Raw genomic sequence first — 12,677 nt, 5'->3', positions numbered from 1 at the left:
GAATTTGTTTTAAACTGAATTTTAGGTGGTTTATTTACACTCAGCCATGACATTTGTATTTATTTTTTTAATGCAGCTTATTTTATGTTATGTTTCATTTTTTAGGAGAGTTACGAGAACTGGTTCAAATAAAAAAGTAGATTCTTTTTATTTATATATATATTTTTTGCGGTATGCGGGCCTCTCACTGTTGTGGCCTCTACCTTTCCGGAGCATAGGCTCGGGATGCGCAGGCTCTGCGGCCATGGCTTGTGTGCCCAGCCGCTTCGCGGCATGTGGGATCTTCCCGGACCGGGGCACGAACCCGTGTCCCCTGCATCGGCAGGTGGACTCTCAACCACTGCGCCACTAGGGAAGCCCAGGAGTAGATTCTTAATGTTGTAATTTATAATACTGCATTTGCCTTTTATTTAATAATTAACTGCATATATTTTTTCAGTCTTAGAAATGTGTGGTATATAAGTAATATGACCATATAGTTTGTCAACCAAACTGAGGCACTTATAAGAATGAAAGGTGGTGCTAGTAATATTTATGTCAGGACGTCAGGCATAAATCAGGACTGTCTTAGATAAAGGGAAAAGGATAGTTGCCCTACACATAAGGCATCAGCCAGAACCTGTAGTCCAGGAATTCTCAGTAACTCTAGCTCCTTAATACTGTCCTTCACGTTAGTGATTTATTTGTTGAAATTTTTTCTATTGGTATGGAATGGTTTGCAGGCAGCCTAGAACCCTGACCATCTCAGGACTAGTGTGGATCTAATTGCCCCCAGATTGCATGTTGGCTTAGGTTCTCCCTTTTCTTTCCCCTTCAACTCCACCCAGTCCCTTTCCTGGTATTCTTCCTATCAGATTTTTTTTTCTTTTCCAAAGAATATTTTTGGCTGATAGAACAAAGCCAGTCAGCACAGATGTGCGGAAATCATTACTAGAGTTTATCACATGGAAATAAAATTATAAATCAGAATTATATTTTCAATAGTAGTTTTAGACTTTTCTGATGGACTTAAGCATTTGTGTTTTAGACCTGATTTTTTTTTTTTTTTTTTTTTTTTTTTGCGGTACGCGGGCCTCTCACTGCTGTGGCCTCTTCCGTTGCGGAGCACAGGCTCTGGACGCGCAGGCTCAGTGGCCATGGCTCACGGGCCCAGCCGCTCCACGGCATGTGGGATCTTCCCGGACCGGGGCACGAACCCGTGTCCCCTGCATCGGCATGTGGACTCTCAACCACTGCGCCACCAGGGAAGCCCAGGCCTGATTTTTAAAATAACAAGTATGTGACAGATCTTTGTTCTTGACAGTTTTTTTTTTTTTTTTTTTTAGTGTGGCAAACAGCTTTTTCTTATAAGCATTCAGAATTTACCAAGTGCAAGGCAGAGTTTTTTTTTTCTTCTCCCTCAGCAGCTAGTTTAGGCTGATTTCCTTTTGTGTGTGCAGTCATTACTTATGTACCACCATCTCTGTTTTATTTCAAATAACCCTAACAGGGAGAAGAAAGGACATCAAGAATGTTTCTGGTGCAACCTGTGGGGAAGAATCATCTATATACCCTCAGCTGTTGCTTTTTTCCCTTTGTATGTGGCATACATAGAAGTCTCTGACTTTTATCTTGAAGTTAGTTTTCCACTCTGCCAAAATTATTTTTGTCAAGGGGGCCAGTGAATTCAGCACTGTCAAATTCAGTGAAAACTTGTTCTCATCTCACTTGACCTTTCCTCAGCACTTGGCTGTGTAGATCACTCCTCCTTGAAGCATTCTCCTTTTGTATTGCTACATTTTTAGTTTCCTCTTTTTTCATCGGCTCTGTTTCATCTTTGTAGGCTCCTCCGCTATCCAGACCTTAAGGCTTGGAACTGTGAACTTTTTTGTCTTCTTTCTGCCATAATTTAGCACACAATCCATTTCTATATATCCTGATGACTCTTGAATTTATGTTTCCCGTCCAGACTTCTGAGTCTCCAGAGTCATATATCCAGTAGTTTCCTTGAATTCTCTTTTAACATTTCAAACTTAACACCTGCACAGTGAAACTCGAGGTACTTCTCCATATTCTGTTTCCACCCACTTGTCTACAATAGGCTTCTTTTTTTTTTCTATTTTTTTAACATCTTTATTGGACTATAATTGCTTTACAATGGTGTGTTAGTTTCTGCTTTATAACAAAGTGAATCAGCTATACATTTATCCCCATATCTCTTCCCTCTTGTGTCTTCCTCCCTCCCACCCTCCCTATCCCACCCCTCTAGGTGGTCACAAAGCACCACGCTGATCTCCCTGTGCTATGTGTCTGCTTCCCTCTAGCTATTTGTTTTACACTTGGTAGTGTACATATGTCCATGCCACTTTCACTTCATCCCAGCTTACCCTTCCCCCTCCCTGTGTCCTCAACTCGTTCTCTACATCTGCATCTTTATTCCTTTCCGGCCCCTAGGTTCTTCATGACCATTTTTAATTTTTTTTTTAGATTTCATATATATGTGTTAGCATACAGTATTTATTTTTCTCTTTCTGACTTACTTCACTCTGTATGACAGTCTCTAGGTCCATCCACCTCACTACAAATAACTCAATTTCATTTCTTTTTATGGCTGAGTAATATTCCACTGGATATATATGCCACATCTTCTTTACCCATTCATCTGTCAGTGGACACTTAGGTTGCTTCCATGTCCTGGCTTTTGTAAATAGAGCTGCAGTGGACATTGTGCTACATGACTCTTTTTGAATTATGGTTTTCTCAGGGTATATGCCCATTAGTGGGATTGCTGGGTCGTCTGGTAGTTCTATTTTAAATTTTTTAAGGAACCTCCATACTGTTCTCCATAGTGGCTGTATCAATTTACGTTCCCACCAACAGTGCAAGAGGGTTCCCTTTTTTCCACACCCTTTCCAGCATTTCTTGTTTGTAGATTTTTTGATGGTGGCCATTCTGACTGGTGTGAGGTGATACCTCATTGTAGTTTTGATTTGCATTTCTCTAATGATTGGTGATGTTGAGCATCCTTTCATGTGTTTGTTGGCAATCTGTATATCTTCCTTGGAGAAATGTCTGTTTAGGTCTTCTGCCCATTTTTGCATTGGGTTGTTTGTCTTTTTCATATTGAGCTGCAGGAGCTGCTTGTAAATTTTGGAGATTAATCCTTTGTCAGTTGCTTCATTTGCAAATGTTTTCTCCCATTCTGTGGGTTGTCTTTTTGTCTTGATTATGGTTTCCTTTGCTGTGCAAAAGCTTTGAAGTTTCATTAGGTCCCATTGGTTTATTTTTGTTTTTATTTCCATTTCTCTAGGAGGTGGGTCAAAAAGCATCTGTGATTTATGTCATAGAGTGTTCTGCCTTTTTTAAAAAATAATTTTTATTTTTTTTACCTTTTTAAAAAAATTTTTTTTACAGCTTTATTGGAGTATAATTGCTTTACAATGGTGTGCTAGTTTCTGCTTTATAACAAAGTGTATCAGTTATACATATACATATGTTCCCATATCTCTTCCCTCTTGCGTCTCCCTCCCTCCCACCCTCCCTATCCCACCCCTCTAGGTGGTCACAAAGCACCGAGCTGATCTCCCTGTGCTATGTGGCTGCTTCCCACTAGCTATCTATTTTACGTTTGGTAGTGTATATATGTCCATGCCTCTCTCTCACTTTGTCACAGCTCACCCTTCTCCCTCCCCATATCCTCAAGTCCGTTCTCCAGTAGGTCTGTGTCTTTATTCCTGTCTTACTCCTAGGTTCTTCATGACATTTTTTTTCCTTAAATTCCGTATATATGTGTTAGCATATGGTATTTGTCTTTCCCTTTCTGAATTACTTCACTCTGTATGACAGACTCTAGGTCTATCCACCTCATTACAAGTAGCTCAATATCGTTTCTTTTTATGGCTGAGTAATATTCCATTGTATATATGTGCCACATCTTCTTTATCCATTCATCAGATGATGGACACTTAGGTTGTTTATCTCCTGGATATTGTAAATAGAGCTGCAATGAACATTTTGGTACATGACTCTTTTTGAATTATGGTTTTCTCAGGGTATATGCCTAGTAGTGGGATTGCTGGGTCATATGGTAGTTCTATTTGTAGTTTTTTAAGGAACCTCCATACTGTTCTCCATAGTGGCTGTACCAATTCACATTCCAACCAGCAGTGCAAGAGTATTCCCTTTTCTCCACACCCTCTCCAGCATTTATTGTTTCTAGATTTTTTGATGATGGCCATTATGACTGGTGTGAGATAATATCTCATTGTAGTTTTGATTTGCATTTCTCTAATGATTAATGATGTTGAGCATTCTTTTATGTGTTTGTTGGCAGTCTGTATATCTTCTTTGGAGAAATGTCTGTTTAGGTCTTCTGCCCATTTTTGCATTGGGTTGTTTGTTTTTTTGTTATTGAGCTGCATGAGCTGCTTGTAAATTTTGGAGATTAATCCTTTGTCCGTTGCTTCATTTGCGAATATTTTCTCCCATTCTAAGGGTTGTCTTTTGGTCTTGTTTATGGTTTCCTTTGCTGTGCAAAAGCTTTGAAGTTTCATTAGGTCCCATTTGTTTATTTTTGTTTTTATTTCCATTTCTCTGGGAGGTGGGTCATAAAGGATCTTGCTGTGATTTATGTCATAGAGTGTTCTGCCTATGTTTTCCTCTAAGAGTTTGATAGTTTCTGGCCTTACATTTAGGTCTTTAATCCATTTTGAGCTTATTTTTGTGTATGGTGTTAGGGAGTGTTCTAATTTCATTCTTTTACACGTAGCTGTCCTGTTATCCCAGCACCATTTATTGAAGACGCTGTCTTTTCTCCATTGTATATTCTTGCCTCCTTTATAAAAAATAAGGTGACCATATATGCATGGGTTTATCTCTGGGCTTTATGGCCTGTTCCATTGATACATATTTCTGTTTCTGTGCCAGTACTATACTGTCTTGATTACTGTACCTTTGTAGTATAGACTGAAGTCTGGAGGCCTGATTCCTCCAGCTCCATTTTTCTTTCTCAAGATTGCCTTGGCTATTCGGGGTCTTTTGTGTTTCCATACAAATTGTGAAATTTTTTGTTCTAGCTCTGTGAAAAGTGCCAATGGTAGTTTGACAGGGATTACATTGAATCTGTAGATTGCTTTGGGTAGTATAGTCATTTTCACAATGTTGATTCTTCCAATCCAAGAACTTGGTGTATCTCTCCATCTGTTAGTATCATCTTTAATTTCTTTCATCAGTGTCTTATAGTTTTCTGCATACAGGTGTTTTGTCTCCTTAGGTAGGTTTATTCCTAGGTATTTTATTGTTTTTGCTGCAGTGGTAAATGGGAGTGTTTCCTTAATTTCTCTTTCAGATTTTTCATCATTAGTGTATAGGAATGCAAGAGATTTCTGTGCATTAATTTTGTATCCTGGTACTTTACCAAATTCATTGATTAGCTCTAGTAGTCTTCTGGTAGCATCTTTAGGATTTTCTCTGTATAGTATCACGTCATCTGCAAAGAGTTACAGCTTTACTTCTTTTTTTCTGATTTGGATTCCTTTTATTTCTTTTTCTTCTCTGATTGCTGTGGCTAAAACTTCCAAAACTGTGTTGAATAATAGTGGTGAGAGTGGACACTCTTGTCTTGTTCCTGATCTTAGAGGAAATGGTTTAAGCTTTTCACCATTGAGGACGATGTTGGCTGTGGGTTTGTCATATATGGCCTTTATTATGTTGAGGAAAGTTCCCTCTGTGCCTACTTTCTGGAGGGTTTTTATCATAGATGGGTGTTGAATTTTGTTGAAAGCTTTTTCTGCATCTATTGAGATGATCATATGGTTTTTCTCCTTCAATTTGTTAATATGGTTTATCACATTGATATGCGTATATTAAAGAATCCTTGCATTCCTGGGATAACCCCACTTGATGTGTATGATCCTTTTATTTTATTTTTAAATTTCTTTTAACACCTTTATTGGAGTATAATTGCTTTACAATGGTGTGGTAGTTTCTGCTTTATAACAAAGTGAATCAGCTATACATATACATTTATCCCCGTATCTATTCCCTCTTGTGTCTCTCTCCCTCCCACCCTCCCTATCCCACCCCTCTAGGTGGTCACAAAGCACCGAGCTGATCTCCCTGTGCTATGCGACTGCTTCCCACTAGCTATCTATTTTACATTTGGTAGTGTTTATATTTCCATGCCACTCTCCTACTTTGTCCCAGCTTACCCTTCCCACTCCCCATGTCCACAAGTCCATTCTCTTGTAGGTCTGCGTCTTTATTCCCATCCTGCCCCTAGGTTCTTCATGACCATTTTTTTTCCTTAGATTCCGTATATATGTGTTAACATATGGTATTTGTTTTTATCTTTCTTACTTACTTCACTTTGTATGACAGACTCTAGGTCCTTCCACCTCACTACAAGTAACTCAATTTCGTTTCTTTTTATGGCTGAGTAATATTCCATTGTATATATGTACCACATCTTCTTTATCCATTCATCTGTCGATGGACACTTAGGTTGCTTCCATGTCCTGGCTGTTGTAAATAGAGCTTCAATGAACATTGTGGTACATGACTCTTTTTGAATTGTTTTTCTCATTGCCTTATGTATTGAGGTGCTTCTTTGTTGGGTGCATAGATATTTACAATTGTTATATCTTCTTCTTGGATTGATCCCTTGATCATTATGTAGTGTCCTTCTTTGTCTCTTGTAATAGTCTTTATTTTAAAGTCTATTTTGTCTGATATGAGAATTGCTACTCCAGCTTTCTTTTGATTTCCATTTGCCTGGAATATCTTTTTCCATCCCCTCACTTTCAGTCTGTATGTGTCCCTAGGTCTGAAGTGGGTCTTTTGTTGACAGCATATATATGGGTCTTGTTTTTGTATCCATTCAGCCAGTCTGTGTCTTTTGGTGGGAGCATTTAATCCATTTACATTTAGGTAGTCATCGATATGTATGTTCCTATTAGCATTTTCTTAATTGTTTTGGGTTTGTTATTATAGGTCTTTTCCTTCTTTGTGTTTCCTGCCTAGAGAAGTTCCTTTAGCATTTGTTGTAAAGCTGGTTTGGTGGTACTGAATTCTCTTAGCTTTTGCTTGTCTGTAAAGATTTTAATTTCTCCGTTGAATCTGAATGAGATCCTTGCTGGGTAGAGTAGTCTTTGTTGTAGGTTTTTCCCTTTCATCACTTTCAATATGTGTTGCCACTCCCTTCTGGCTTGCAGAGTTTCTGCTGAAAGATCAGCTGTTAACCTTATGGGGATTCCCTTGTATGTTATTTGTTCTTTTTCCCTGCTGCTTTTAATATGTTTTCTTTGTATTTAATTTTCGATAGTTTGGTTAATATGTGTCTTAGCGTGTTTCTCCTTGGATTTATCCTGTATGGGACTCTGTGCGCTTCCTGGACTTGATTAACTATTTCCTTTCCCATTTTAGGGAAGTTTTCAACTATAATCTCTTCAAATATTTTCTCAGTCCTTTTCTTTTTCTGTTCTTTTACTGAGACCCCTATAATTCAGATGTTGGTGAGTTTAATATTGTCCCAGAGGTCTCTGAGACTGTCCTCAATTCTTCTCATTCTTTTTTCTTTATTCTGCTCTGCAGTAGTTATTTCCACTGTTTTGTCTTCCAGGTCACTTATCCGTTCTTCTGCCTCAGTTATTGTGCTATCGATTCCTTCTAGAGAATTTTAAATTTCATTTATTGTGTTGTTCGTCATTGTTTGCTCTTTGGTTCTTCTAGGTCCTTGTTAAATGTTTCTTGTATTTTCTCCATTCTGTTTCCAAGATTTTGGTTCATCTTTACTATCATTACTCTGAATTCTTTTTCAGGTAGACTGCCTATTTCCTTTTCATTTGTTTGGTCTGGTGGGTTTTTACCTTGCTCCTTCATCTGCTGTGTGTTTCTCTGTCTTCTCATTTTGCTTAATTTACTGTGTTTGGGGTCTCCTTTTCGCAGCCTGCAGGTTCGTAGTTCCCATTGTTTTTGGTGTCTGCCCCCAGTGGCTAAGGTTGGTTCAGTGGGTTGTGTAGGCTTCCTGGTGGAGGGGACTAGTGCCTGTGTTCTGGTGGATGAGGCTGGATCTTGTCTTTCTGGTGGGCAAGACCGTGTCTGGTGGTGTGTTTTGGGGTGTCTGTGATCTTATTATGATTTTAGGCAGCCTCTCTGCTAATGCATGGGGTTGTGTTCCTGGCTTGCTAGTTGTTTGGCATAGGGTGTCCAGCACTCTAGCTTGCTGGTTGTAGACTGGAGCTGGGTCTTAGCGTTGAGATGGAGATCTCTGGGAAAGCTTTTGCCATTTGAAATTACGTGGAGCTGGGAGGTCTCTTGTGGACCAATGTCCTGAACTCGGCTCTCCCGCCTCAGAGGCAGAGCCCTGACACCTGGCCGGAGCACCAAGACCCTGTCAGCCATATGGTTCCACAAGGATCCTGAGGGAGGCAGGCCCTTATCAGCTCAGGTGGAAACAGTGAAACTGGGTCAATCAAGCCTTGCGGTTTAGACACTGTACTGACAGAGACTACAACGCATGTGGGAGCAGCGTCATGTTCCCTCATCTCTGAGAGGACTGCTTCACCACTCGCGCACCAGACAATCCGGGATAAAATGGTTACAACAGGCTTCTTTATTTCTGTTTCTCAAGTCAGAAACCCTGGTTCCTCCCTTTCAACATGTGCTGTTGATGTTCTTTCCAAATATTATCTTGAATTGGTTCATTCTTCTTCATCTTCATTGCCACCACCTTAGTCCATAGTATCTTCATCTCTCGCCCAGATTGCTATAGATTTCTCCTCACTGGTCTCCCAGCTTCCCCTTTTGCCTCTGTCAAAACAGTTTTTGGTAACAATGGCAAGGCATAAATGTAAATTAAAATATATCACTTCTCTACTTAATACCCTTTTGTGGCTTATTAAATTTAGTAATTCCTTATCATAATCTGGTCTCTGTCTTTCCAACCTCATCTTGTGCTTCCCTCACTTGCTTACAACTCTTCAGCTGGTGAGTAGTTTTCCTTAAGTTCCTTAAATCCTCCCTTGTCCCACCTGCCTAGAACGCTCTTACCCCAGTTTCTATAGGGCTGGCTTCCTCTCATCCTTTATGCCTTGTCTTAAATACGATCTCCTTTTCAGACCATTTTATCTGAAGTAGGCATTGTTGTTGGTTTTCTATTTCAACCATATGCTTATTCCTTTCATAGCTCTTACCACAGTTTGGATTTATTTTATGTGTTTGTTTTCTTGTATTTGGTCCATCTTCCCCACTAAGGTCTTTGAGGATGGAGACTTCATTTCCCTTTTTCCCTATTGGAATTCCAGCACCTAGCACAGTACCTGGCACACAGTTGGTATTCAGTAAATATTTGTTGATTGAATTAATGAAAAGTACAAATCTAGCTATGTCCAATTTTGTGTTTATAGTTTTTCTTTTTAGATGTTAATATATCCAGTTTTCTAAATCCAGAGTATTGTATATAAAGAAATTCAAGATAGAGCTAAGATTTCTTAGTGAGAAAGGTTAAAATAGCCGACTGAAGGGAATAAATAACAATAATGCCCTCAGCTCAGATTCTAATTTTCAACTCGGATTTTGCTCCCTACATCACACCCTGGATATGAATTTGCATGATATAGATCACTGTGATGATTAGGAAAGTATATTTTTTGAAGCTAATAGAATAACTGGTTAATGTCACTCTGTTGTTTTATTAGGGATTCTAAAATTTATATTTAGCTTTTCAAGGCTTTTACTTTTCTCCTACCAAGTATTTTATGCTTTCCCTTTCCCCTACCACACACACTGTTTTAAGGAGACTATTCAGTTCTGTTATCACAGAGATGAGAATGACCACAAAACTTCAGTCCTGGTTACATAATACTTTCCTGTCAATCGTAAGTCTTTCCTATCAATCAGTGGGTCTTTCCCCCAGTTTCACCTCTTACTTTGTCACCACCTCTGTTCCAGCAGCACTGTGTATGCCTTGAGCTCATTGAAGATATGAGCCATGTGTTATCATTGTATCGCTAGTTTCGGGTACATAATAATTGAGCAATAAATGTGAACTACCATGATAATCTCTGTAGAAAATTGGAAAGTGAAATTTGTGCTGTGTGGTCTATACTTCCCTCCTTTTAAAATTACATTCACTTCTTTCTTGCAGTGTGTTCTATTTACAATATTAAAAACTTTTTTTGTTGAAGTATAGTTGATTTACAATGTTGTGTTAATTTCTGCCGTACAGCAGAGTGATTCCATTTTATATGTATACACACACACACACACACACACACATTGTTTTTCATATTCTTTTCCATTATGGTTTATCATAGGATATTGACTGTAGTTTTCTGTGCTATACAGTAGGACTTCGTTGTTTATACAATATTTTTATTTCCATGAAAACTTAATACTAGCAATGACTTTCTTATAGCAATCTTCGTCTTAGGAATTTAAGACAGAAAGTAACACATTTTGTAAATCTGTTTTTCAGATATGATCATTCTGTTTCAAATGACAAAGCCCTGATGGTGCTAACTGAAAAACCACTACTCTATATTCCTCCACCTCCCTGTCAGCCCCTGATTAACACAACAGAATCTCTCAGGTGAGTGTTTTCAGTTGTTGCAGATGTATCTGAGTGGGTTCCTGTGTTTAGCTTTGGAACCTAGAAAAGTATTTGTTCAAATTCACCAAGTGGTTGAGAAAACTATGAATTATTTATTGAATAACCGTAGGCATATCAATTGTTGTCCAGTTTCCCCACCAACCTGATAGAGATGGTGATGGGTCTATTTCATGTGATGGTATTGGGGTTGTATACTTAAATATGTCTTATTTGAAAACTGAAGAATGATATTAATATAAAAATTCAGGGTAAGTGTTAGACTTGCAGTGGTAACATTCATGGTGGAAAGTACCTTTTTCTTCAAATTAGGAAGATAATAATTTGAAGATATGTGATTCTGGAGTCACTTTCACATTAGTGTACTTTTCTTTATCTACTTTTCCCTTGAATTTTTTCCTGTGATTTTGGATCCTATCTTTGAACCTCAAAAACTGCTTCAGTTTTTTTGTGATATGTAGTAATCAACTATATTTAAGTAAGTATAGCCTGACATCTTCACAACTGCTCTAAAGAGTAAGCAAAATAAAGGGAAGTTATATTTGAACTGGCTTTTTTTTTTTTTTTTAATTTCCAGTGTTGGACAATTTGGATTATAGTACCTTGAAATTTCTCCTCCTGAGCAGTTGATTCATTCTTTTTCTACTCCCAAAAAAAGCATGATTTTCAAAGGCTTTAATGAGTCCATTTGTTGTTAGGAGTCCTGTGACTTGTTTTGTGCTCTCCAGTGTCTCCAGTATTTGTGTGTACATAGTCCAAGAGCAGAAACAGGAAATACTATTTTGTGGAAAAACCTTTGCATCCAATATTGATGTTTGCCAGGTATTTAGCTCTAATTTTATTTGAATTTTGAACTCATGATTGAGAAGGCTACCATATAAAAATGCATGTCATTAAAAATAACTTAACATTAAGTGTCTTAGCTTTCTCAAATCAAAAAAGAATATTGAACCATTAGGCACTTGGAATGCTCTTTAGAACCTCAGAATATGATTAAATTCATTTCCAACCAAAGGTGAGACATCTGTTTCTATGAAATATGTTTAACTAATTAAGCTATTTTATAGGTTAAATCATGAACTTCGAGGGTGGGTTCATAGACACGAAGTGGAAAGGACCAAGTCGAGAAGAACGACAAATAATCAACAGAAAACCCGTATTCTTCAGGTTTGTTTCTGCTTGTCTTTGAACGATAGTTGGCATATTTGTTAGAAGGCTTCCTGCAGATGTGTTGCTCTCTTCTTTGGAACATTTGGGAAACTTGAACTTTAGCCACTTCCCACTACCTCCTGCTGCTACTGAAGCAGGTGTCACTGCCATTGAAGCCCTCCTCCCAGGTTTCATAGCACTCATTTAGGTTTTATAGCACTAGTATTTCCTGCTCAGACATAGTGCTGTTTCCTGCTCTCTCCCTCAAATTTGCTTTCAAGCCAGGGGTTTTATGCATGGACATCTGTATGACATGTTTTTGGCACAAATAATATAATAAATGATACTGTTTATCTCCTCTGTTCTTAGAGCTTTTCAAATGTAGGACAGCTTAGAAGTGAAGGCACATCTCCGTGGAGGGCATTTTTGTACTTAGACTTGTAGCGCTACAGGTTAATGACAGCTCTTATTTAGAACCTATTAAATTGGGCTTCTATCTTAATATTGTTTACCACAAAGCACCATTTATGGTCTTTCTGTCATTCAGCTATTTATTACTACTTCTGAAGCACTTAGACTGACATATTGCAAGCTCCCAGCAAATGTTACCTGTGGTAGTAATAATGAGCCAGGTACTGTTCTCGACCCTGAGAATACAGTAGAGGGTATGATAAAATCCCTGCCTTCATGGAACTTACATTCTAATGGGAAAGATAAACAATAAACATGTAAAGTGAAATAAGTCATACAAAAAAAGACAAATACCATATGATCTCATTTACATGTGGAATCTTAAAAAAAAACCCAACAAACTCATGGATACAGAGAACAGATAGTGGTTGCCAGAGGTGGTGGGTGGAGGGTACAGACTTCCAGTTATGAAATAAAGAAGTCATGAGGATGTAGTTTACTGCATGATAACCATAGTTAATAATACTGTAGT

The 12,677-nt window shown here is 38.2% G+C and overlaps 1 protein-coding gene across 2 annotated transcripts in view; it reads left to right on the top strand.

The window, feature by feature from the left end:
* Nucleotides 1–12,677, top strand: part of ATF6 (activating transcription factor 6) — a 221,298-nt gene that overhangs the window by 73,442 nt on the left and 135,179 nt on the right. For both annotated transcript variants that reach the window (XM_022565564.3, XM_089912087.1), the window contains exons 11-12: nucleotides 10,454–10,567; nucleotides 11,653–11,752. In XM_022565564.3, the coding sequence (XP_022421272.2) occupies nucleotides 10,454–10,567; nucleotides 11,653–11,752 (214 nt within the window). The remainder of the gene's footprint in view (nucleotides 1–10,453; nucleotides 10,568–11,652; nucleotides 11,753–12,677) is intronic.

The sequence above is a fragment of the Delphinapterus leucas genome, chromosome 1 (assembly GCF_059928025.1).
Source record: "Delphinapterus leucas isolate spDelLeu-1000000601 "Yukka" chromosome 1, BTC_Dleu_Yukka2, whole genome shotgun sequence".
Taxonomy (NCBI): domain Eukaryota; kingdom Metazoa; phylum Chordata; class Mammalia; order Artiodactyla; family Monodontidae; genus Delphinapterus; species Delphinapterus leucas.
This window is presented reverse-complemented; position numbering and strand designations above follow the sequence as displayed.